At 44.7% G+C, this 26434-nt stretch overlaps 1 protein-coding gene across 2 annotated transcripts in view; it reads left to right on the top strand.

Moving 5' to 3' along the window:
• The window catches only part of macrod2 (mono-ADP ribosylhydrolase 2), an 855710-nt gene that overhangs the window by 258704 nt on the left and 570572 nt on the right, over nt 1-26434 (top strand). For both annotated transcript variants that reach the window (XM_080200007.1, XM_080200006.1), the window contains exon 6: nt 13131-13247. In XM_080200007.1, the coding sequence (XP_080056133.1) occupies nt 13131-13247 (117 nt within the window). The remainder of the gene's footprint in view (nt 1-13130; nt 13248-26434) is intronic.

Below are 26434 nucleotides of genomic sequence, written 5' to 3'. Positions count from 1 at the left end.
TCCATTATCTTAATCCCTGTATTGGACTAATTGCTTACTCCTGTTCAATTTCTCCATAATGAACGTTTGAGTGAGTGTGTGCAGGCAATTTAGTTTATTTTTATCCTTTTCTGATGCTTTTTTTCCGTCAGTGACAGGTCCACTGATGGACACGAACTGCTGCTTTGGTTGATTCTGTTGGTATGTGGTGCTCGCAGCGAAAGAGTAATTCTGTGGCACCATCACTCAAACTGCTACAACTTACTTCGGCACGGTGTTGCCACAGTGGATAGCACTGCCGTCTCACAGCGCCAGGGACCCCGGGTTCGATTCCCGGTTTGGGTCACTGTCTGTGTGAAGTCTGCATGTTCTCTCCGTGTCTGTGCGGGTTTCCTCCCACAGTTTGCTGGGTAGGTGCATTGGCCATGCTAAGTTCTCCCACAGTGTGGCAACTAGGGGATTTTCAAAGTAACTTCATTGCAGTGTTAATGTCAGCCTACTTGTGACACTAAGAAATAAACTCAGCTATTTTTACTCTTGGATATCAGGAAACTATAATTCCTCATCATTTGTTTTAATAATATAAATTCTTCTTGCAGATCTAAACCGTGGGGGTGTTAAACACACGCAACAGATGTGATTTGTAATTTGTATTAAAATTGGAATGAGCTGTAAGATTTGTGCTTAGTGATGCTGCAAAGCAAGGATTTGATCATTGCTTTAATGTTCCTATTACACTTTCATCTGTCTCTCTTTCTCCTCCTCCTTCTCCACACTTAAAATTTATTTATTAGTCACAAGTAAGACTTATGTTAACACTGCAATGAAGTTACTGTGAAATTCCCCTAGTCGCCACAGTCTGGTGCCTTTTCGGGTCAATGCACCTAACCAGCTTGTCTTTCAGACTGTGGGAATAAACTTGGGCACCTGGAGGAAACCCACGCAGAACTGGGAGAATGTGCAAACTCCACACAGACAGTGACCCAAGCCAGTAATCGAACCTAGGTTCCTGGCTTTGTGAAGCACAGGAAGAAATCTCACAACATCAGGTTAAAGCCCAACAGGCTTATTTGGTAGCACAAGCTTTTGGAGTGTCATTCCTTCTTCAGGTGAATGAAGAGCTGTGTTCACAAAAAAAGGCATTCATAGACACAAAATCAGTTTACAAGATAATGGTTGGAACGCAAGTCTTTACAGACAATGTGAGTGGAGAGAGGGTTAAGCACAGATTAAAGCGGTGTGAATCGTCTCCAGCCAGGACAGCTAGTGAGATATTGCAAGCCCAGGCAAGTCATGGGGGTTACAGATAGTGTGACATGAAACCAAGATCCTGGTTGAGGCCGTCTTCATGTGTGAGGAACTTGGCTATCAGTTTTTGCTTGGCGATTCTGCATTGTCACATGTTGTGAAGGCCGCTTTGGAGAACACTTACCCAAAGACCAGAGGCTGAATGTCAGTGACCGCTGAAGTGTTTCCTGACAGGAAGACAACACTTTTGCCTGTGATGTTCATTCATCCATTGCTGTAGCGTCTGCATGGTCTCCCAAATGTACCAAGTCACGGGACATCCTTTCCTGCAGCGTATCAGGTAAACAACGTTGGCCGAGTCACAAGAGTATGTACCGTGTACCTGGTGGATGGTGTTCTCACGTGAGATCATCCTTGAGATCTGGCATGTCTTGCAGAGGTTGCTGTGGCAGGGTTGTGTGGTGTTGTGGTCACAGTTCTCCTGCAGGCTGGGTAGTTTGCTGCGCACAAAGGTCTGTTTGAGGTTGTGCGGTTGTTTGAAGGCAAGAAATGGGGTTGTGGGGATGGCCTTGGTGAGATGTTCGTCTTCATCAATGACATATTGAAGACTCCAGGGAAGAATGTCATAGCTTCTCTGCTCCAGGGAAGTACTGGACAACGAAGGGTACTCTGTCTGCACGTCCTGGCTTTGTCTTCTGAGGAGGTCTGTGCGGTTTTTCACTGTGGCACATTGGAACATGATCGAGGAGTTGAGCACCATATCCTGTTCTTATGAGGGCATCTTTCAGCATCTGGAGGTGTCTGTTGTGATCCTCCTCATCAGTGCAGATCTTGTGTATACGCTGTGCTCACCATTGTGCTACTGTAACATGCAAATACACTTGTATTTTGCTTAATTTTTAGTCACCGATATATGAAATAAAATATTTGATTGAAGGTATAGGGATGAATGGAGACATAAGATTGAATGTTGCTTAAGAGGTTATCAACCCTCCAGGATTGGCCAGGAGTCTTCAGGAGTTGAAAGAACAATCTCCAGCTCGCTGCTGTGTGCCATGCGGGAGAAAAATCATCAGGACATTCAAAAAGATTGGATTTCTTTTTGTAATTTTCTTTGAATGTTCGTCTTTACCACATATGAAAATATTGAAAATGGGGGGCAAAGGCTGATCGCCTGAGAGTCGAGCATCGTCCACTTGGGTAATTAATGTTTTTCTCTCCGATTGGCGAAGGAAGGCAATGCTTCACAAGGATGGATGAGTTGACTGACGAATTGTTGGAGTGTGGGGGCACTGGAAGATCCCACCACTGGCAGACTGCTTTTACCACCAGAAAATGCCCCATGTGCAAGGCTGGAAAATCCTGGCCAGAATTTTCATCTGAAAGCTAGATTTTTCCATTCAGAGTGCTTTGCTATCACTGATGTCTCTTGGTGTGTGGACAAGGTATAGAGGCATTGGACAAAATGCAAACAATATTCTCTAGAAAGAAGCCAGAACTGTGAGTGACAGCTTTCAGAAGCGATGGAACGTGCAGGAGTTATTTTCTCTGGAAGGAAGAGTGAGGAGGTATTCTGATAGAAATCTCGAAGATTGTGGAAAGGCTCAATGGGATAGATTTGGAGAAGATGATTCCATTTGCTTTCTCTTTAGTTTATTTATTATTGTTACAGGTAGGCTTACATTAACACTTCAATGAAGTTGCTGTGAAAATTCCCCAGTCACCGCACTCTGGCGCCTGTTCGGCTACACTGAGGGAGAATTTAGCATGGCCAATGCACCCTAACCAGCACGTCTTTCAGACTGTGGGAGGAAACCGGAGCACCTGGAGGAAACCCACGCAGACACAGGGAGAATGTGCAGATTCCACACAGACAGTGACCCAAGCTGGGAATCGAACCCGGGTCCCTGGCGCTGTGAGGCAGCAGTGCTAACCACTATGCCACTGATCCGCCCTGAAGAGGCCAGTGAAGGAGGCAATAAAGATGAGGCAGCCACTAAGTAATTCAGAAGAAAATTGGGCTGTGATTAACTTCTGGCATATTGTGACATAGATTGTGCGGCAAGTATGTGAACTTTGATCCAAGTTTGTAATAGATTAATTATACAGTATTTTGATTTGAAGCAGCTGTGATTTCGAATAAAATTAAAACTAATTTAAACAGACCATCAAGATATGCTTTAATCTCCCTTTTAATAACATTAGATTTTTCTGTTAGCGCAGGTTTCTAATAAAAAGTTGTTCCAATTAATCATGGAGTTCATTTAAACCTGAGTTCTTCCTGATGTTGCTGATCCTTGGAATCATTTCACTGCCTTGCGGAGTAACTAAGTATTGGGTTGATTCTCCACACTGGTGCCACCCTTCTCCCCTATACAGATCCTGGACCAGTCCCTGATGTGATACCATTTCGGCTGGTGGGGTGGCGTGAGAGGAACAGGGGTATTGTGGTTCCTGGTGTCAGAAAGGTCGACCCTTCCCCTCCCAGCCAAATCTCACTGCAACGTTATGTTTTGATCTGATTTGATTTATTATTGTCACATGTATTGGGATACAGAGAAAAGTATTTTTTCTTGCACGCTATACAGCAAAACATACTGTTCATAGAGAAAGAAAGGGCAGAGTGCAGAATGTTGTGTTACAGTCACAGCTAGGTGTAGAGAAAGATCGACTTAATGAGAGGTCCATTCAAAAATCTGATGACAGCAGGGAAGAAGCTGTTCTTGAGTTGGTTGGTATGTGACCTCAGACTTTTGTATCATTTTCCCAATGGAAGAAGGTGGAAGAGAGACTCAGGGGTACGTGGGGTCCTTAGTTATGTTGGCTGCTTTGCTGAGGCAGTGGAAAATGTAGACAGTCAATGGATGGGAGGCTGTCTTGTGTGATACTTGGCTTCATTCACAGCTCTTTGTAGTTACTTGCTGTTTTGATCAGAGCAGGAGCTATACCAAGCTGTGATACACCCTGAAAGGATGCTTTCTATGGTGTATCTGCAAAAGTTGGTGAAAGTCGTAGCGGACGTGCCAAATTTCCTTAGTCTTCTAAGAAATGATGTGGAGATGCCAGCATTGGACTGGGGTAGGCACAGCGAGACATTTCACAACACTAGGTTAAAGTCCAACAGGTTTATTTGGTAGGCACAGTAAGAAGTCTCACAACACTAGGTTGAAGTGCCAACAGGTTTATTTGGTAGTACGAGCTTTTGGAGCGCTGCTCTTTCATCAGGTGAGTGAAGAAGGAGCAGCGCTCCAAAAGCTCGTGCTACCAAATAAACCTGTTGGACTTTAATCTGGTGTTGTGAGAATTCTTACTCTTTTGAAAAAGTAGAGGCGTTGGTGGGCTTTTTTAACTATAGTGTCAGCATGGGGGTACCAGGATAGGTTGTTGGTGAACTGGACACCTGAAAATCTGAAGCTCTTGACCATTTCTACTTCGTCCCCATTGATGTAGACAGGGACATGTTCTCCAATATGCTTCCTGAAATCGATGACACTGAGACACTTTGGGCAATTTTGGTTGCAAGATCATTTTTGGAAACTGGGATTGCTCTCCTTTGACCAAAGGGAGAGATTTAATGGAGGTGCCCAAGATTATGACAGGTTTTGATTAGGTGGACAAAAAAAAACTTTTCCCATTAATGTGTGAGTGGGGCTTGTTTAGAGCAACTACCTTAACTGTCGTACCTCTGTTCTGCCATTCACACATTCTGATCACCTAATGGACATTTTTAGCATCCTTCTCAGCCTACTGTCTCCTCACTTAAATCCCTTTGTCCATTACAGCCCCCGTCCAACCTCATCATAAAAATCTCTCCTGATTTTCTTTGCTCTTAGTCCTGACGAAGTGTCATCTGGACTCGAAACATTGGCTCTATTCTCTCTCCACCAATGCTGTCAGACCTGCTGAGATTTTCCAGCATTTTCTGAGAAGGATATATTTCAGGTTTTGGGCCAAATGTGAAGAGGAAGAACTTTTTTACACAGCCAGTGGTGACGGTCTGGAACTTTCTACCTCTGAGAGTGGTGGAAGTGGAGACAATTAATGATTTCCAAAGGAAATTGGATAGGTACTTGAGAGAATGAAACCTGCAGGGCTACGAGGAGAGAGCAGAGCAACAGGCTGGCAGATTGCTCGGGAGAGAGCTAGCATGGATTTGATGGCACGTGTGGCCTCTGTGCCTCTATGAATTGTGCCCCCCGGTGAGAAATGCATGAGAAATTCACAACATTTTTATTCTGATTGAAGACTAAGAGCTCAGACCTTGACCGTTTAGTATATCAGTTTCACTTGTACATGTTGCCTTTGATGAGAGTGAGGAGCAATGAAGTGTCAAGAGTGTCACATTTTTCAAAGAGATGAGATGGTCACATGTTAAGTTTTCAGAGCAGCTTTCTTTCTCTTGAAACCTTACCACTGAAACGAGATTCACATGTCAAAGCTGGTAACCCCAGTAGAATGGTCTGACGTGGCCTCAAACTCATCCGGCTGTTTCTTCAGCACGTTCTGTGGCAAAGAAGCCTTGGCAAGTGAATATGCAATTGTAGAAGCAAAATACTGCGGATTTTGGAATCTGAAACCAAGTCAGAAAATGCTGGAAAATCTCAGCAGGTTTAACAGCATCGGGGGAGAGAGAATAGAGCCAACGTTTCGAGCCTGGATGACCCCTCATAAGCGTAAAGAAAATCAGGAAGGATTTATATTATGAGGTTGGGTGGTGGGCTGTAAGTGGGCAAAGGGATTGTAAATAGGGATGAATAAGGCTGAGAAAGGTACTAAAAATCTCCCTTCAGTCATCAGAATGTGTAATTGGCAGTTGTTCAGGGCAACTGCCTTAACCATCTGTACCTCTGTTCTGCCATTCACACATCCTGGTCACTTAATGGACACTTTTAGGACCTTTCTCTGCTGCCTTCATCCTCATTTATGTTCCCTTTGTCCAATAATTAAGCATATTTAAGGGTCCCGGACATTCTCTCTTCCACCTTCTTCAGTCGAGAAAAAGATACAGAAGTGTGAGGTCACGTGCCAACCGACTCAAGAACAGCTTCTTCCCTGCTGCCATCAGACTTTTAAATGGACCTATCTTGCATTCAGTTGATCTTTCTCTACACCCTAGCTATGACGGTAAAGCTACAATCTGCGGTCTCTCCTTCTCTTTGAATGGTATGCTTTGTCAGTGTAGAGTGCAAGAAACAATACTATTCACTGTATACTAATACATGTGACAGTAATAAATCAAATCAAATCAACTACAGACCCCGTCCAACCTCATAATATAAATCTCTCCTGATTTCCGTTGCCCTTAGCTCTGATGAAGGGTCATCCAGACTCGAAACACTCTATTCTCTCTCCACAGATGCTGTCAGACCTGCTGATACTTTCCAGCATTTTCTGTTTTTGAAGTATGCAATCGAGATGGTGCTATTTTGTAAATGAGGGAAATGTGGGATGGAATTTTATGTCCTCTGCTGCCAACAATCTTCCGGACCCACCAATGTTGATGGACTTTTGACCAGCTGCTATTTCCGGCATTGCCCCATCATGACTCGGCTGTAGAGAATTCCGCCCCTGGTCTCTGCCTCTACTGTTTTAATGTGGGTATGCCGGCGTTGGACTGGCGTAAACACAGTAAAAAGTCTGACAACACCAGGTTTTAGTCCAACCTGTTTATTTGATAATATACTCACAAGCTTTCGAGGGACACCCTCTTCTTCAGGTGAATGGAGAGTTCTGGCCTCAGACAGAGCATATAAAGCACAATGTGCTTTATATGCTCTGTCTGAGGCCAGAACTCTCCATTCACCTGAAGAAGAGGGTGTCCCTCGAAAGCTTGTGAGTATATTATCAAATAAATAGGTTGGACTAAAACCTGGCGTTGTCAGACTTTCTACTGTTTTACCCAGGAATATATCTAGTGGACTTGCTCAGCTTGCAAGGGAACTGTTTTTGTTATTAAATATTTACAAATAACCTTGGGGGCCTAATCCATCACGCAACCCAGCTTCCCGTCCATTGACTCCGTCTACACTTCCTGGTGCCTCAGCAAAGCAGCCAGTAAATCAAGGACCCCACGCACCCCGGACGTTCTCTCTTCCACCTCCTTCTGTCGGGAAAAAGACATAGAAGTCTGAGATCACGTGCAGTTTCTTCCCTGTTGCCAGACTTTTGAATGGATCTCCCTTATATTAAGATTATCTTTCCCTAGCTATGACTGAAACACTGTATTCTTCATCCTCTCCTTTCATTCTCTCTTATGTACCCTCTGAACAGTTTGCTTTGTGTAGCGCTCAAGCAACAATACTTTTCGCTGTATCCCAATACACGTGACAATAATAAATCAAATCAAATCTCTTGCCCCAGTGAATTCTTGTTCATGCTAAAATATTACCCCAGGGTATAAGAAGCACTTTACCGAAGAAGCACTTTACAACCAGACCCTTTATTATTGTCTGTTTATAAGGACAATGTATTTATAGATTATATACCTTCATAAAATTATCCGAGTTTTATTGAAATGAACACGTAATCGACTGAGATATGGCCAGAGATAAGTGAAGGGAGGTAGGTATAGTTGCATCATTCTACCTTGGTGGTAAATTAATAAATAGATTTACTTCTCTGATGCAGCTGTGTTTGAGTATCTGCACTTATTTATACAGTCCAACACCGAAACCAAGAATTTGTATGCGCTAGGTTGCTAAGCAAAGGAAGCAATGTCCAATGTGACTGATTATTGTTGACTGTGTTCAGATTTGAGAGTTGCGATGCCTTTGCTGATGACCTCCTCCTCTACTACGGTGTTCATTGTAGAAGTTCTGCCTGTGACAGCACTGCAGTGTTGTAAGGCACCACCAACAACTTGTGTTCGTACAGTGCCTTCAACACAGTGCAATGTCCCAAGAAATGTTGAGATAGATTGATAACATGTTTTCAAACTTTTAATTGTCCACCAACTTCCATCTCACGTTATAATTACACAACTAAAAAAGGTCTACAGATCAGAAATAAAGAATGTTTTGGGGGAGTAAGGCATTGCGGAGGTTTGTCCTTTTTAACAAAATTGTAGTTTTGATGGAAGCGCTGATGGGAAGATCTTTGTTATGTAATTGTTGTTTCATGTGGGTGGGTAGAGGATACTGTTTGTAATTCTCCTCTAGTTTTCATCATCTGCCTAATCTAAACTGACATTTGAAAGAACACAAAATATGCCATCCATTAAGTTTCAGCAGCTCCCGAGTGAACGCTTCATATCCTCAAAACTGGTTGCATATTAATAATTTGGTTTTATATGTATAATTGATGTATCTTTTTTTTAAAAAAAACTTGTATTGATATAATGGCTCCTCCTCCTCCATTTTTGTTAGAGGAGTGAGTCATGCTTCTAAAAGTGAAGAGTTCTATCAGTTGCATGGAAGCCAGGCACATTACACAATGTGAAGCAGTTTTGTATCGATGTAAACTTACGGGGAAGCGATGGTCTCGTTGTATTATCGCTAGACTATTAATCCAGAACCTCAACAAATGTTCTTGGGACCGGGTTTGAATCCCCATCACAGCAGATGGTGGAATTTGAATTCGATAAAAGATATCTGGAATTAAGAATCTACTGATGACCATGAAACCATTGAGAATTGTTGGAAAAACCCATCAGGTTCATTAATATCCTTTAGGGAAGGAAATCTGCTGCCCCTACCTGATCTGGCCTACATGTGACTCCAGAGCCACAGCAATGTGGTTGACTCTCAACTGCCTCCAAGGGGAACTAGGGATGGGCAATAAATGCTGGCCAGCCAGTGACGCCTGTGTCCCATGAATGAATAAAACAAACTTTATAGCATATTGGGCTGGATTTTGCAGTTGTCGCCAAATGATGGCACGCAGTGTTGACATCGAAGAAAGCCTGCAAAGATCTGGCATTCACTGTGGCATAAGTTCTCCCTTTCTCCCATAGCGTTTGAGTCACGCGTCAAATTAAGAGGTTCCCTAGGCATCCAGTCGAGTTAATGTCATCAGGCGGGGTGAGCCATTGGCTTTGCGGTATCCCCATAGACAGAAAACCAAGAGGTTAAAAACACTGAACTCCTCATTTTTTAACCTCATGCTTTACAGAGAGTGGGAATAAATGACACACACGCATGAGGTTAAATAAAATCATAAGATATCGGAGGAGAATTCGGCCATTCAACCCATCGAGTCTTCAATAATTCAATAATGGCTGATAAGTTTCTCAACTCCATTCTCCTGCTTTTTCCCATAACCTTTGATCCACTTACCAATCAAGAATAGGCTTTCATGAATAGGATGGGAATGCAAGGATACAGACTCCGTAAGTGCATATGGTTTTAGTTTCAGGAGACATCATGATCAGCACAGGTTTGGAGGACCATCGGAACTGTTCCTGTGCTGTACTGTTCTTTGTTCATGAGCCTATCTATCTATGTCTTAAGTATACTCAATGACCTGGTCTCCACAGCTTTCTGTGGCAATGAATTCCACAGATTCACCACTCTTTGGCTGAAGAAATTCCTCCTCATCTCGCTTCTAACTTTACTCTGAGGCTGTGCCCTCGGATCTCTCCTACTCATGGAAACTTCTTCCCCACGTCCACTCTATCCAGGCCTGCAGCTAAAATATCATCAATCTTACATTTTTATATTTAAAACTTTTTTTATTATAATCAAAAGCTCAACCGTTTGACAAATTGGAAAAATTTGACATTGAGCAAATATAAATTACTCTTTCATGGAGCAGCGAGACAGTTTAATATTATTTTTGAAATCAGGACAGTTTTTAAACTCCCGGTTACACCTCATGCAACAAGGTGTAACTTTTTCATGTTCCTACGATGAAAATAACAGTGTCAGAATGGAAGTTCTTCATCAATTCAGTGATTTCTAATTAACTGGGAGAACTCAACAGAATACCCTTTGAAAAAGCATAGCATTACAGGCAGCTTAACTTCTAGATTTACATGTTTAACTGCACATGTGTGGACTCCAGAAGTTGCTGACAGTTTCAGAGAGACAGTAACAATGGCAAACACCAGAAGTTTCACAACCTCAGTGAACAGATGCAGAAGTTATCTTCTACACAATTATTTTTGCTGTAAAAACTTTTGATGAATGAGGTTTTAACAGGGCATTCTATTCACAGCTTTCTCAACCTCAATATGTTTGTTTTATATTTTTGGCGTGGCAGATTTCTCCTTTACAGAATCATAGAATCCCTACAATGGAGAATGAGGCCATTTGGCCCATCTAGCATGTACCAACAACAATCCCACCCAAGCCCTATCCTTATAATTCCACATACTTACCCTGCTAATCCCCCTGATACTATGGGACAATTTAGCACGGCCAACCCACCTAACCCTCTCATCCTTGGACTATGGGAGAAAACCGGAGCACCCGGAGGAAACGCACACAGCCCGTGTGTGGAGAATGTGCAAACTCCACAGGTCACCCAAGGTTGGAATTCTCCTGCTTTTTCCTATAACCTTTGATCCAATTACCAATCAAGAATAGGCTTTCATGAATAGAGGTGTAACTTCTATTCATGGGTCCCTGGCACTGTGAGGCAGTAATGCTAACCACTATGCCATCCTGCCGCCCCATTATGATGAAATTTGCCTTTTAGTTTTGAGTTTGTTTATGACATTTCAATTTCCAGCTTACTCACATGCGCCTGTCATGATCATTTGCTTTTAACTCAGTAAAATTTTTCTTAGAAATGGAAATGTTTAGCGGTTTTTACTTCCTGAGTTGCTGACTATGAGGATGCTTTAATGTAATTGGCTGCTTACCCTGCTTGATGACATCACTGTTGCTAGGTGATGGGAGATCCCTTGACTTGACGTATGACTCAAAATGATGCCGTTGACCATGGCATCCAAGCCACATATCATGCCTCATAGAATAGTTGACTACTGCAGCGCAGGAGGTCAGCAAAGCTGTTTATGCAGACTCTTTGGAAGAATTTATCCAATCAGTCCCACTTCACTGCTTTTCCCTTCAATTATTTATCCAATTCCCTTTTGAAAATTACTATTGAGTTTGCTTGCTCTGCCCTCTCAAGCAGCATATTAGCACAACATATTGGTTAAAATAAATTCTCATGCTTCCTATTACATGCTAACATCTTAATGGTGTGATTAAAGGTGATATCTGTTAATCATAAGAAACATAGAAGATAGAAGCAGGAGGCGGCCATTTGGCCCTTCGAGCCTGCTCACCATTCATCACGATCATGGCTGATCATCCAACTCAACAGTCTAATCCTGCTTTCTTCCCATAACCTCTGACCCCATTCACCCCAAGTATTCTAGCTAGCTGTTTTTTGAATGCATTCTAAGTTTTGGCATCAACTGCTTCCTGTGGTAATGAATTCCGCAGGCTCACCACTTTTTGGGTGATGAAATGTCTCCTCATCTGTCTTAAATGGTCTACCCTGAATCCTCAGGTTATGGACTCCCCCCACCACCGGGAACATCCTCCCTGTCTGGTCCTGTTAGGATTTTGTAAGTCTCTGTGAGATCCCCTGTCATTCATCTGAACTTCAATGAAAACAATCCTAACCTGGTCAATCTCTCCTCATACATCAGTCCCCGGGATCAGCCTGGTAAACCTTTGCTGCACTCCCTCAAGAGCAAGAACATCCCTCCTCAGAAAAGGAGACCCAAACTGTAGGTTTGCTGCTGATGATGTGAGTAACTTTCCGAGCATACCCAGGCAATATTGCTATTTTCCTTTCAAAAATCCAGCTAATATTGGCAAAGACCCCACTCTGTAAGATTAGTCCTCTATCCTGCGAATGATGCCACCAGGTGAGGTTTGTGTGGTGATGTTGGGCCTGTTTTCAAATTGAGCAAATAAGATTATTTTAATTCTAATTGGTGCCAATTTGTTTGGTCTCGGTCGCTCCTGGGATTCTGGCCTCCTGCAGATTCCTTGATTTTAAATCATTCACAGAATCATAGAAACCCTACAGTGCAGAAGAGGCCTTTCGACCTATGGGGTCTTCATCGCCTCTCTGACAGAGTATCTTACCCAGGCCCTCTGCCCTGTCTTATCCCAGTGTAATGAGTCTTTGGAGACTGAAGTCCCTTCACCAAAATCCCTTTATTTACAAACTCTAACAGCAGCACACAGCGCTCGCAGTCAGCAGTCTACCTCCGGGAGTGCCAGAGGAACTGACACTCCCGGTTAAATACAAGGAAAAGGCTTCCTGATTGGCCCATCAATTGGATCCTTAGTCAGGGAGTTCATATTCCAATAGGCCAACCTCAGTGGCCTGACTGAAGTCATTACCCCCTGTAACCCCACATGTTTTCTGTGGCCGATCCACTTAGCCTGCATATCTTTGGACTATGGGAGGAAACACACACAGACATGGAGAGAACGTGCAGAATCCATGGAGAGAACTCCACCCAAGTCCCTGGTGCTGTGAGGCAGCAGTGCTAACCACTGTGCCACCATGCTGCTAACTCCACTATTGGCGGCTGTTCTTTTTGTTGCCTGGGCCCCAAGCTCTGGAATTCTCTCTGTAAACCTCCCTGCCTGCACACCGTGCCCCCCAACCCCCCTCCCCTCTCTCTCTCTTTCTCCCCGCCCCCCTCCCCCCCCACTCTAGTTCTCTCCCCCTCCCTCCTTTTGGACACTCCTTTAAAAACCTAAGTGCCAAATTTTTGGCCATCTCCCCTAATATCTCCTACTGTGGCTCGGTGTAAAACGTAGTTTGATGATGCTCTTGTGAAGTAGCTTGGAGTTCTGTCAAAGTCACTACGTGAACGCAAGTTGTTGTTGCTGTTGTTGTTTACTTTCATAACTGGCGGTAACACAATACATTGTGGCGACCAATGTGGAGTTGTAAGTTTCTGATTGCCTGCGTTCTATTTTGTCTTCCAGTTGATGGCTGTATCCACAGGGCCGCTGGGCCTAAGTTGTTGTCAGCGTGTCGCCAACTCAACGGATGTAACACTGGGGAGGCCAAAATCACGCCCGGCTACGACCTTCCTGCAAAACGTGAGTAATCCCGTTTTATCCTGAGCAGCCTGGCTGGAGTATTGGTGACCATCTTTTCAGTGATCGATCTTGCTGCTGGAGGTTGCGGCGGCAGGGGGGTGGGATTCACTTCCATGTTGTTGTGTGCACGTACGGTGGGCGCAGAGAGCCGGCTAATTAAGTGCATCGGTTACACTCCAGCGGCATCCCTGGACGTTTTCAGTACCAGTGGGCAGCGGTGCGATTGTATTTTTGTACCTGAAGGAAAGGGAATGTGACGATAATATTTACTTGCAGGCTGATTCGCGCCCCCCCCCCGCTCTCGCCTAGCAATTAATTCTGTTTGATGTGAGAAGCTGTGTAAAATGTGAGTGATTCTGTGCGATGGCTCAGATCTTGGGTTTGCCCCTTTTGGTGGTGGAATTAAATGCAGCAACACCCGCCTTGCTTTGCAATGACCAACGTCTGTTCCATGTTCCAATGGCTTAACGCTATAATTAACGGTCACACCTGTCAAGTTATAAAGTAAGGTCTTGAGAGTGAAAGTAACTTTATGTTAGGTATTTGACTCGGGGTGCATGGCAAGTATACAATTATGTTGCAAAAAATATCCGTCTGATTTTGCAGTGATCCCACTCTTGAAAAGCAGATTCCTTCTCTTCCCTTCATCTAAAACTGCCAGAGTGATGTCGATGAACTTGTCTTCTGTGTTGAATCTGTTTGCAAACTCACGTGAAGGTGTTATTTGAGGTCTTGCAGCGGATTTGCTTGGTTTCAGCTTCTCCCCGGAGTAAGCAAGGTGAAATTTCCCCTTCCGCCTGCCACGGGATTCGTACCGGGTGAGGGGCGGACCATTGGAAAGGTCCGTTTAGCTCGGGCGAGATTTTCCGGTTTTGGGGCGAGCGTGGTCGGAAAATCCCGCCCACCTTCTTTTAATATAAACGGTTGATTGAGATGAGCAGTGAGTTGCAAGCGACTTTTGATTTGAGTAGCAAGTGGCAGAGAGTGGTCACCTGCAATAGCCTGTACTTGTGCGCATTCTCTAAGTGGCAAAAGATGTCCTGTGATATGGTGCGATGACGCAATCGTGAGCGGCACGGAGATGCAATGGTTAGCACTGCTGCCTCAGATCATCCGGAATTCAGGTTTAATTCTGGCCTTGGGTGACTGTCTGTGTGGAGTTTGCATGTTCTCCCCGTGTCTGTGTGGGTTTCCTCCAGTTTCTCCCACACTCTAAAGATGTGCAGGTTAAGTTAATTAGCCGGGATAATTTGCCCCTTAATGTCAGGGGGGCTAGTAGGGCAAATACAGGGCTTACAGAGATAGGACCTGGGTGGGATTGTTGTCAATGCAGGCTTGATGGGCTGAATGGCCTATTCCTGCACTGTAGGGATTCTGTGATACGAATAAACTTGATGGATCTGGAGCTGAATTGCTGCGAATTGCATCTGCTTTATTGGAAAAGGTTTTTTTTTGCTTATGAATTTGTCATTCTGACCCTGGCAAAATTCTCGACTGCATTAATGTCGGCATAAAAATCAGGAAGTTGGTTTTAATTCAACTGTATACATTGACAGATTATTGCCTTGATAGGATAACCAACCTGAGCCCCAGAGCTCCCAGCACGCCATTCATTCTGTTTTCTTGCACACCCTCAACTTTAATCATAGAATGCATACAGTACAGAAGGAGGCCATTTGGCCCATCGAGTCAGTACCAAACACAATCCCACCCAGGCCCTATCCCCATAACCCCACGTATTTGCCCTGCTAAATACCACTGACACGAGGGTCAATTTAGTATGGTCAATCAACCTAACCTGCACATCTTTGGAGTGTGGGAGGAAACCGGAGCGCCTGAAGGAAACCCACACAGACACAGGGAGAACGTACGGACTTCACACAGATGGTGACCCAAGGCCAGAATTGAACCTGGGACCCTGGTGCTGTGAGGCAACAATGCTAACACTGTGCCATCGTGTCGCCCTGTTACACCTTTGGTGACCATGCCGTCACTGCCTGGGCCCTAAACTCTGGGATTCCCTCCCTAAACTTCTCTGCTTCATACATTGCTTTCCTCCTTTTGAGGTGTGCTGTAAAGCCTACCTTATTTTTATTCTTTGACAGGATGCGGGTGTTGCCCATTCAGAGAGCAGAGGGCATTGCTGTGGCTCTGGAGTTGCGTGTCGGCCAGACCAGATAAAGATGGCAGATTTCCTTCACAGTGTCATAGAATCCCTACAGAGCAGAAGGTGACCATTCGGCTCATCAAACCTGCAGCACCAATAACCCCAAAAGGTTCCCTAAAGGACACTAGTGAACCAGATGGGGTTTAAACGACAATCGTCAATGGTTTCATGGTCTTCGGTAGATTCTTAATACCAGATATTTTTATTGAATTCAAATTTCACCGTCTGCCGTTCCTTCGCAGTTGCTGGGTCAACACACTGCAGTTCCCTCCCTAACGGCATTGCGAGTCAACCCTCCTCGAGAGCAACTAGGGATGGACAATAAATGCTGGCCAACCAGCGACGCCCATGTCCCACGAATGAATTTTTTAAAAAAATCAGGGCTCAATCGCTCGAGATCCGTCCGCAGTTAGAATTCCTGATTAGGCTTGTGTGTGGCTGGGCAGCTTCCAGGCTGTTGGTCTTGGGGCGGGGTTGGGTTTGGGGGTATGGAGGGGTGGGGGTGGTGTGGGGGAGATGGGGTGGGGGGGGGGTAGCTTTCCTGGACTTCAGAATCACCCAGTGGAGCACTGATGATGATCATCCAAAGGCCAAGGTGGCTCCATGAATGAAAACCACACAAGATGAATGCAAAGCTGAGGTGAAGGAGTCAGGCAGAGATCCAGCATCCTCCCCCTGAACACAGCGGTCCACGCTGGACTTCTTTGCTGCCCTGGGTGTAGCAGAGGCAATGCGGACTCCCATTGTTGTCACACGAAACAGCGGACTCCTGACACCTATGAACTTTGGAGCCGGAACCCAAGGTCAGTTGTCCGCAATACTTACAGCTCTTGTGAGCTCCTTAGGTTCAAGAATAGTGCAGCAGAGTATTTTTACGTGCCTGCTATTTTTGTGCAGTGCTGCTTATTCTGGCTGAGAATATTTCATATCAGTTGGGTTTCTTCCCACTGATATTTTAGTGCCTCAGTGTTGGCAGCAGATTTTTCCATTGACACTTAACTCAGAGAGGAAGGCCCCAACTGTGATGTATCTCTCTTTTCTGAAGGGATTTATCTGTCTTGTGCAAATGGATGAACATTACAGAACATGAAAGATCTTGTCACTTTGAATGGACTGTGATAACTTTACAGCCGTCTTTCCGCTTGTGTGGTCTTTGTCTTCTGTACCTCACGTGTACGTTTACCGAAACGCAGACCTGGTCAATCAATTTAACCACGTTCACCTTGAAATGCTGCAAATCTTTACATGTTCGGTAAATGTTTTTTGACATTAATGTATCTTCACCTGGTCCAAATCAAATACTAAAATGAAACATTCTCTTAATAAAGCCTGATAGCATCTCACAGGACAGATGAGGCCCTTCAGCCCTTCGAGTCTGCCCCGGCATGTGGGAAATACCTGAACTCCCCACCTACTCCCATGGTGTTTTATCTACATAAACGGAACCAAACTGGAAATACTTAACAGAACTGATGAAGGAAAAGGGATCAGATCAATCCATGTGCCGGCTCATAGGATGCACAATACAGATCTTCGGAGCAGAAGGAGGCCGTTCAGCCCGTCAAGCCTGTACCGGCAACAATCCCACCCAAACCCTATTCCTGTAACCCTGCTAATTCATCTGACACTAAGGAGCAATTTAGCATGGCCAATTGATCTAATCCACTCATCTTTTGAGTGCGGGAGGAAACCAAAGCACCCGGAGGAAACTCACGCAGACACGAGGAGAACATTCAAACTCCAGATAGTGACCTGAAGCTGGATCCCTGCCACTGTGAGGCAGCAATGCTAACCACTGTGGCACTGTACCGCCCACTCTTAAGATTCTTCCTCACAACTGGCAGTCCTGCAGGCGGCCGTTGAGCCATGGAAAATCCACTGACTGATTTCGGAGAATTAAAGAAGCTTACAGCACAGAAAGAGGCCATTCGGCTCATCAAGCTTGTACTGGCTCCTCAAACGAGCAGTCAAAGTTAGTCCCACATTCCTGCTCTTTTGCCATAACCCTGTAAGTTTCTCATCCTTAAGAAACTATCTGACTCTCTTTTAAAACCGTGTCACTTCCATCACTTTTTCATGTCGAGAAGCCCAGCTCCTGTCAGCTCTCTCTGCAAATCATAATTCTTCTCACCAGCCCTCTTTTTTTTCTCTCAATGATTTTTAATCTATGATCTCTGGTTAGTGACGCACTCATCCAGTCCTGAATTACTCGAGACGTCCAGGGTTTCCTGAACTTATTGGTCCCACGTTCCCCTCTAAATGTTGGATGGATCTGTACTCTACCCAGCTTCTTTCTCCATGCCCCTCACTGCCCTGCTGTAGACTTACCCGCAAGAAGCTATTCCCGGTCAACATTGGCCAGAAAGCAGGAAAGTGGAACTGATCCACTTCTGATCAGCCATGATCTTATTGAATGGCGGGGCAGGCTCAAAGGGCTAGATGGCCTACTCCTGCTCCTATTTCTTATGTTCTTAGATCCTGCCTTATTTTAATAAAATCTGCCTTCCCGCCGCCCAATTCAACCATTTTCAGGCCATCTTTCTCCTTGTCCACAACAAATTTGAGGAGAAGATGGCCTAGTTGCATTTTCACCAGACTATTAATCCAGAAATTCAGCTCATGTTCTGGGGACCCGGGTTCGAATCCCGCCGCAGCAGATGGTGGAATTGGAATTCAATAAAAAATATCTGGGATTAAGAATCTACTGATGACCATGAAACCATTGTCAATTGTTGGAAAAGCCCATCTGGTTCACTAATGTTCTTTAGAGAAGGAGATCTGCCATCCTTACCTGTTCTGTCCTACATGTGACTCCAGAGCCACAGCAATGTGGTTGACTCTCAACTGCCCTCCAAGGCAACAAGTGATGGGCAATAAATGCTGGCCAGCCAGCGATGCCCAAGTTCCAAGAATTGCATAATATGTTGTGGTCGTTTTTCCTAAAATGCCTCCCACTGCCACGTTGAAAACTCGTCCGACCTTGTTCCCCAGAACCAGATGCAGCATGCACCACCCCTTGTTGGACTTTCTACATATTGATACAATAATCTTGGTTAATATTTATCTCTCAATCAGCATCACAAAAATGGATTATCTGTGTCATTATCTCATGCTGTTTGTGGGAGCTGGCTGCATACAAATTGGTTGCCCTGATGGGAAAGTTCAGCTGAAGAAGGTGGGGGTCTCAGACTTATAAAATTCTAACAGGACTAGACAGAGTAGATGCAGGGAGGATGTTCCTGGTGGTGGGGCAGTCCAGAACCAAGGGTCACAGTCTGAGGATTCGGGGTAGACCATATAGGACAGAGATGAAGAGACATTTCTTCATCCAAAGAGTGGTGAGCCTGTGGAATTCATTACCACAGGAAGTAGTTGATGTCAAAACATTGAATGTATTCAAGAGGCGGCTGGATATAGCACTTGGGGCAAACGGGATCAAAGATTATGGGGAGAAAGCAGGATTAGGCTATTGAGCTGGACGATCAGCCATGACCATGATGAATGGCAGAGCAGGCGTGAAGGGCCAAATGGTCTCGTCCTGCTCTTATCTTCTATGTTTCCCCACATTACAGCAGTGAATACACTTCAAAACAATTTCATTGGCATTACAGCGCTCTGATATCCTGTGGCCATGAGAGACGCTGTAGAAGTGCAGGTCTTTTTTCCTATTAGGTCTTGCCATCACCTCTGACCGCAGATGACTTCCACATATTGCCCGTTGCTAGAGCAACCATGAGGTGCCTTTGTTACTTTTCAATGCCAACTGCCTTCCTTCCCTGAAACAGTTTAAATTCACCCAAGATTGGATGGGATCCTATTACATTTTTCTTAATGGATTTTCCTTTCTTTGTCTTACCTGACGCAATAAATCTTTTGCCTCCTGGCTGAATGACAGTTTATATAATCACTTCCTTCCATTATTATGATGTGTCGAGGTTCGATGTGTGGGGGCTGGGGAGAGTTGGACTTCAACAAACTATCCGCCTGAAACCTTATAGATATTGTTTTTGGTGGATTAACAGCACTGGTGTGTACAAGCCACACAAAGCAATTTGTGCAAAAAAATATACAAGTACAATGAACTGATGAGAGAGTGCAATTATATTTCACTTGCTCAGTTATCTGGTTTTATTGTTATAATGTCTTAATCGCCATGGATGGAGGGCTTTATTTGATTTGAATGAATTGGGATGAGGGTGACATGTTGTATGCAGGCAAACATAAGAACATAAGAAATAGGAGCAGGAGTAGGCCATCCAGCCCTTCGAGCCTGCCCCGCCATTCAATAAGATCATGGCTGATCTGTCGCTGCTCAGTTCCACTTTCCCGCCCTCTCCCCATAACCCTTAATCCCCTCTCCTATCAAAAACCCATCAACCCGCGTCTTAAAAATATTTAGCGAGGCAGCCTCCACCACTTCAACGGGCAGAGAATTCCAGAGATTCACCACCCTTTGAGTGAAGAAGTTCCTCCTCAACTCCGTTCTAAACCGCCCTCCTTTTATCTTGAGGCTGTGCCCCCTAGTCCTACTGTCTTTTTTGAGCGGGAAGAGTCTTTCCACCTCTATCCTATCCATCCCATTCATCATCTTGTACGTCTCAATGAGATCTCCCCTCATTCTTCTAAACTCTAACGAGTACAAGCCTAGTTTATTCAGCCTCTCCTCATAGCTCAACCCCCTCAACTCCGGCATCAGCCTAGTAAACCTCCTCTGCACTCCCTCCAAGGCCAAAATATCCTTGCGCAGGTGCGGCACCCAAAACTGCACACAGTACTCCAGCTGCGGCCTCACCAATGCCCTATACAGCTGCAGCAAGACCTCCCTACTTTTATATTCAATCCCCCTCGCTATGAAGGCCAGCATCCCATTCGCCTTCCTGACCACCTGCTGCACCTGCAAGCTGGGTTTTTGCGACTCATGCACAAGGACCCCCAGGTCCCTCCGCACCGTCGCCTGCTGCAGCTTTTTGCCCCGTAAGTAATAGTCCTTCCTACCATTCTTCCTACCAAAGTGGACCACCTCAGGGGGCAATTTAAACCATCACCCACTCCAGAAACCTGAGCAGAAAATCGTGCCTGACGCTGCCAGCACAGTACCAGGAGAGTGCTGTGCTGTCAGTGATGCCGCCTTCCTGAACGAGACATTTATCACACGGCCCCATCATTTTCTCAGGTGGATGCAAAAGATCCAGTAGCAGTATTTCAAAGGGGGGGGGGCAGAAGAATTGCCCCCTCCCTCCGTCCTGGCTATGTGCTGGTTGGCTGTCGCCTTCCCTCCACAACAACAGTGACTCCACTCGAAAGTACTCGATTGGCTGCAATGTGATTTAATACATCTGTGAGGGCTCCTTGGGAAACACCTTTGCCTCTTGTTTCCACTTGAAAGCCCCAGGTTTTCAAACTGCCTTTCAGATGAAGACGGGCTTCCTTACTTGAGGGGAAATCTCAACAAACAGATGCATTTGTTTCAAGGATTGTGTTTCTATGTGTTAGTAACTTGTGAGTGCAGCATCATGTGTTGAAGGAGCATTCAGTAGCTTCTTTACTGTGAAAACAGCCTGGACTGGTGAAGTGAGTTGCTCACTCTTAGACCAAGATCACTGTAATGACCACAACGAGGTCCTTGAAGTACGAGATCCCCGATTGAGCTAACGATCAGCCAGGCAGCCTCAGCTGTATATATATCTATATATTGAGGAGTGTCAGGGCTACTAACACTCTGGATTCTGACTGTACCTGAAGTGTTCTCAGGAGTGGAATAGGGTTCGTAAAGAAAGGGAATCTAAGGAAGGGACACCGGCCTCTGAGGAGTTATTTCAGTCATAGAAACATAGAAAATAGAAGTAGGAATAGGCCCCAAGGTGTAGGGAAAATCCTGCCCAAGGTCATATGACCTTTGCATGATCTGTTACGACTCCTACGGTGGGCGGGATGGGAAAATTCTGCAGCCCGGTGTGTTAAACATGACATCTCAGTGCATTCCTGGCATGGATGTTTCATGGAGACCAGAGACCTTTGGTAGCCCGGTAGAGCAACTGCTTGCCATCGTGTCCAAGCAATGTGGGTAAAAAGGACATGATTTAAACTCTATTGTTTTTGTAGAATCGGAGATGATGGACTGATGTGAATTAACTTGGGTAAAATTGACTTTTTCATTGGTGTTATATGGAAGTATTTTATGGCAGAAATGTGAATTGTTTTTTTTTGGGAACTATAAATTGAATCCCAAGGTTGTGATCTTGTGAAGGTAACAAAATAATTATTGGATTTTTTTTCTCATTACACTTCAACACAAGTTTCTGCTGTGGTTTAATTTAAGTTTTTAAACCTGAGAACTTTCTCCACTGGTGAATCCAAGTGTAGTTATTTTTCAGAAATTGAGTTCTTGGCAAATTGTAAGCTGGGGGTTAAGGTTGACCCTGAAGTTTGACTGTGCGATAATTAGCAGTCAGTATTTTTCTTTAAGCCTCAGATGCTCAACATTCGGAGAGTAACCATTGCTTCGTTAACTCTTGATGTGTTTTTAGTTAGTATCACAATTTGGCTTACATTAACACTGCAATGGAGTTACTGTGCAAGTCCCCTAGTCGCCTTTTCAGGTGCACTGAGGGAGAATTTAGTGTGACCAGTGCACTTAACCAGCATGTCTTTCGGACTGTTGGAGGAAACTGGAGCACCCAGAGGAAACCCATGCAGACACGGGGAGAATGTGCGGACTCTGCACAGAGAGTGACTCAAGCTGGGAATCAAACCCGTGTCCCTGGCGCAGTGAGGCAGCAGTGCTAATAATGTGCCACCGTGGTGTTGGCGGGATTTCATTCCAGCTGGTGTTTGTAAGTTTGTCAAACCATCTCTCCCCAGCAGCCCCCCCCAACCCAAAAAATAGACATGAAAAGGCTTATGTTTTCAAATAGGGATTTCACAATGAGTTTCAAATGGAAACTTGAGCAGATCCATTAATGTGAAGGAAAATGAAAATCCATCTTATCAAATAAAATCTTGAAAGGCCAAAGCCCAGTTAAAGCTGACATAGAATCATTGAATCCCTACAGTGCGGAAACAGGCCATCCAACCCATCAGGTCTGCACCAACTCTCCAAAAGAGCATCCCAACTTTGCCCTCCCCTCCACCCTAGCTTTGTAACTCCCGTGCATTTACCATGGTTAATCCACCTAACCTACACATCTTTAGACACTAAGTGGCAATTTAGTATGGCCAATCCATCTAACCTATTTTTTATTCATTCATGGGACATGGGCGCTGCTGGCCAGCATTTATTGCCCATCCCTAGTTGCCCTTGACAACTGAGTGACTCGGCCCATTTCAGAGGGCAGTTGAGAGTCAACTACATTGCTGTGGCGCTGGAGTCACAGTTAGCCAGACCAGATAAATACGTCAGATTTCCTGCCCTAAAGGACATTAGTGAACCAGATGGTTTTTTCTGACAATCAACAATAGTTTCATGCTCATCAGTAGATTCTTACTTCCAGATATTTTTATTGAATTCAAATTCCTGACATCTGCCGTGGTGGGATATGAACCTGGGTCCCCAGAACATTATTTGAGTTTCTGGATTAATAGTCCAGCGATAATACCACTAGCCCATTGCTTCCCCAGTCTCTGCACATCTCTGGAGTGCGGGAGAAAACCGACACAGACACGGGGAGAACATCCAAACTCTAACCACAGTCACCCACGTCACTAGTCCATTGATAACTTTGTGAGTCTTTGCTGCAGTAACCCAATGGTCTTATTGATATATACCAGATTGTGAGGGGCCTTGTAAGTGTAGATGCTGACAGGATGTTTCCCCTTGTGGGAGAATCCAGGGGGCACTGCAGTTTCAACATAAGGGGTCTCCCATTTAAGACAGAGATCAGAAGGGACTTCTTCTCTCAGAGGGTCACCAATGTATGGTATTCTCTCCCCCAGTGAGCTGTGGAGGTTGGATCATTGAATAAATCCAAGACTGATAAAGACAGATTTTTGATTGACGTGGGTGTCCAGGGCTATAGGGGACAGGCAGGAAAACGGAGTTAAGGCTAGATCAGATCAGCTATGATCTTGTTGACAGGTATGGTAGGCTCGAGGGGCCCAATGGCCTGCCCCCTCCTCCTCCTATGTCTTATGTTTTGACTGACTGGTTTGTAGAACGGACTATCTCTGGAGCCAAGGTGTGCCCTTTTAGGCAGACAAAGTGGCCCAGTTTCAAGTGATTTATACATATGTATAGAGACATTTTGGAGTCAGTGGATAGCGGGAGGTGGTGTGGATTTAAGTTGTATACATATCTCGAAGGTAGGAGCAGACTGAAATAGGGCAGAGGAGGATAATTCAATTGAAATATCTTTGGCAACTGATAGTTTGGATTTGTGACTCAAACTTTAAAAGAAAGGAAAGGGGAAAATCTTATTGCTTCTTGCTGTAATTCTGGAATATGATCCTCATCTTTCATTGTGTAAGCTCACTGCCATTTGATCGGGCCTTAGGAAATTTCTATCTTGACGATAATTAAAGGAGACTGCTGTTAGTCACGGTCCAGGCAGCACTGCCGCTGTATTGGAAGCAGTACTGCAAAAGTGATTGGATACGACTGCTATTACACTTGGGACGGGTGCCACCTAAAGGGTTGGGAGAACCCTGCTAAATACTTCTTTCTGTAACTTAATTTCTTAAACCAATCAGAGCTGCTGGCAGGATTCTCTTGGGTTTTGTAGCTACTGGGCAGCACTGCTGCCCCCACAGCGCCAGGGAACTGGGTTCGATTCCAGCCTCGGTTGACTGTCTGTATGGGAGTCTGTAATTCCGCCCGGTGTCTGCATGGGTTTCCTTCGGGTGCTTCAGTTTCCTCCCACAGTCCAAAGATGTGTGAGTTAGGTGCATTGGCCATGTCAAATACCCTCATATTGTCAGGGGTAAAGTTGTGGAGTTACAGAGATGGGGCCTGAGTGGGATTGTTCTCTGTGCAAGTTTGATGGGCCAAACAGTTTCTTCCTGCTCTGCCATTCAATAATATCGTGACTGATCTGTGACCCACCTCCATGTACCTGCCCTACGCCCATATCCCTTGATGCTCTTGTTCAATAAAAATTTGTCAATCTCAGACTTAAACCTAACGTTTGAACCAGCATCGACTGCTATTTGAGGAAGAGAGTTCCAAACCTCCCTCACTCTCTGTGCATAGAAGAGTTTTCAAACATCTCTTCTGAAAGGTTTGGACCTAATTTTTAGATTATGGCCCCTGGCTCTAGAGCCTTTGACTAGTTGTACTAATCCAGTGGTGTACAGGGCTGGAGCATCTCGCCCCTCGTCAGAAAGCAAGATTCTTGTTTTGACGGCGCAGTGGTTAGCACTACTGCCTCACAGCACAGGGGCCCGGGTCACTGTCTGTGTGGAGTTTGCATTTTCTCTCTGTGTCTGTGTGGGTTTCTTTCGGGTGTTCCACTTTCCTCCCACAGTCTGAAAGACGTGCTGGTTAGGGTGCATTGACCCGAACAGGTGCCTGAGTGTGACGACTAGGGGAATTTTACAGTAACTTCATTGCAGTGTTAGTGTAAGCTTTATTTGTGACTGATAAATAAACTTTAAATTAGTCTCAACCAGCAAACAGTATTTTGCAACATTGCCCCTTATTTTGAAATGAAAGAATTCTGCCTGATCGTGTCTGCTCGTGTTTCTGTTCATATTATCGAAAGATATTTCAATCGATTCTCATGTGTACTGAAAGAGCTGCGCTGTGACAGATTAACAGGGACTTAATTGTTTGCAGAGGCTTTCCAACTCACTGCAAATGGTTAGCGCAAGGTGACTTGAGTGTTGATCTGTACATAATGCTGCCCATTAATCAACAGCAGTTCATGGTTGAGAGTAATACAGGGATTGACATTAAGTTTACTTCCCACATTCATTACCGCTGGGGTAATGAGGTAATATGCCTACCTGAGTGAAACTGTTCTCCACTGACTGCAGTTTTCCAAATGAGTTCCATAAATCAGAAATCTGCTGGTTAATAATGTTTGCAAGGTGAGGGGAATATCTTGGTGTTAGGGCCAACAGCGGAGAAGTAAATTAGCATTCCGAATTAAGCAACAAGAGATTTCCCAAACGCAGTTGTAATTTTGATTAAAAATAAAATGACTGCTGGGTCTTGTTTTGTGCATCTTGTTCCAATACCCTGCTGTCTGGCCTAGCAGTGTTTCCAAATGGATGAGACTGGATGTGCCACTGATGCCTCTCGAGTTTTCAATGCTCACAACATTTTCATCTCAGCTTGGGTTGCGAATGGAACGTTTTGTCTCAGTGCAAACCACACACAGTTTGGCAGCACGTAATGTAAGTACAAAATATTTCCGGTTGCTCAAACCTTCCAGCTTAGAAATACATTTCCAGCCATTCTGTTTTAAATTTTTGTTCTGAGAATGGTACAATAATATTGCCATATTTACCTGAGTATCACTTTTCCCACAAAGAGTTTGCCCTTGTAAGTGGTGGAAGCTTGTGAGGAACATAAGCTTTGACCAGTTGAGACTGAGTGACCAATTTCTGTGCTTTTACGGTCTATATAATGTATACAGTTTATTTTCTTCCTGGGGATTAAAGGTTGACGTACAAGGAGAGATTGAACAGTTTGGGCTTGTACTCACTGGAGTTTAGAAGGATGAGAGGGGGTCTGATCGAGGAACTTTTAAAAGGGATTGATAGAGTAAATGTAGAGAAAATGTTTCTCCTTGTGGGGCAATCTAGAACAGGAGGTTACAGGTATAGGTTGGGAGGCAGTAGATTTAACACTGAGATGAGGAAGAGTTGCTTCTGGCAGAGAGTGCTGAATGTGTGGAACTCGCTGCCCCGTAACGCAGTGGAATCTGAATCATTGAATGGTTTCAAGAAGGAGAAGGATATATTGCTAATAAAAAAAAGGGCAAGAGGGATTGGCGAACTGGTGGGGAGGTGGATTTGAGACCAGGGAGAGATCAGCCATGATCTGATTGAGTGGCGGAACAGGCTCGAAGGGCTGAATTAG

Source organism: Carcharhinus amblyrhynchos, chromosome 12 (genome assembly GCF_965287045.1).
Source record: "Carcharhinus amblyrhynchos chromosome 12, sCarAmb.v2.hapA, whole genome shotgun sequence".
NCBI classification, from domain to species: domain Eukaryota; kingdom Metazoa; phylum Chordata; class Chondrichthyes; order Carcharhiniformes; family Carcharhinidae; genus Carcharhinus; species Carcharhinus amblyrhynchos.
This window is presented reverse-complemented; position numbering and strand designations above follow the sequence as displayed.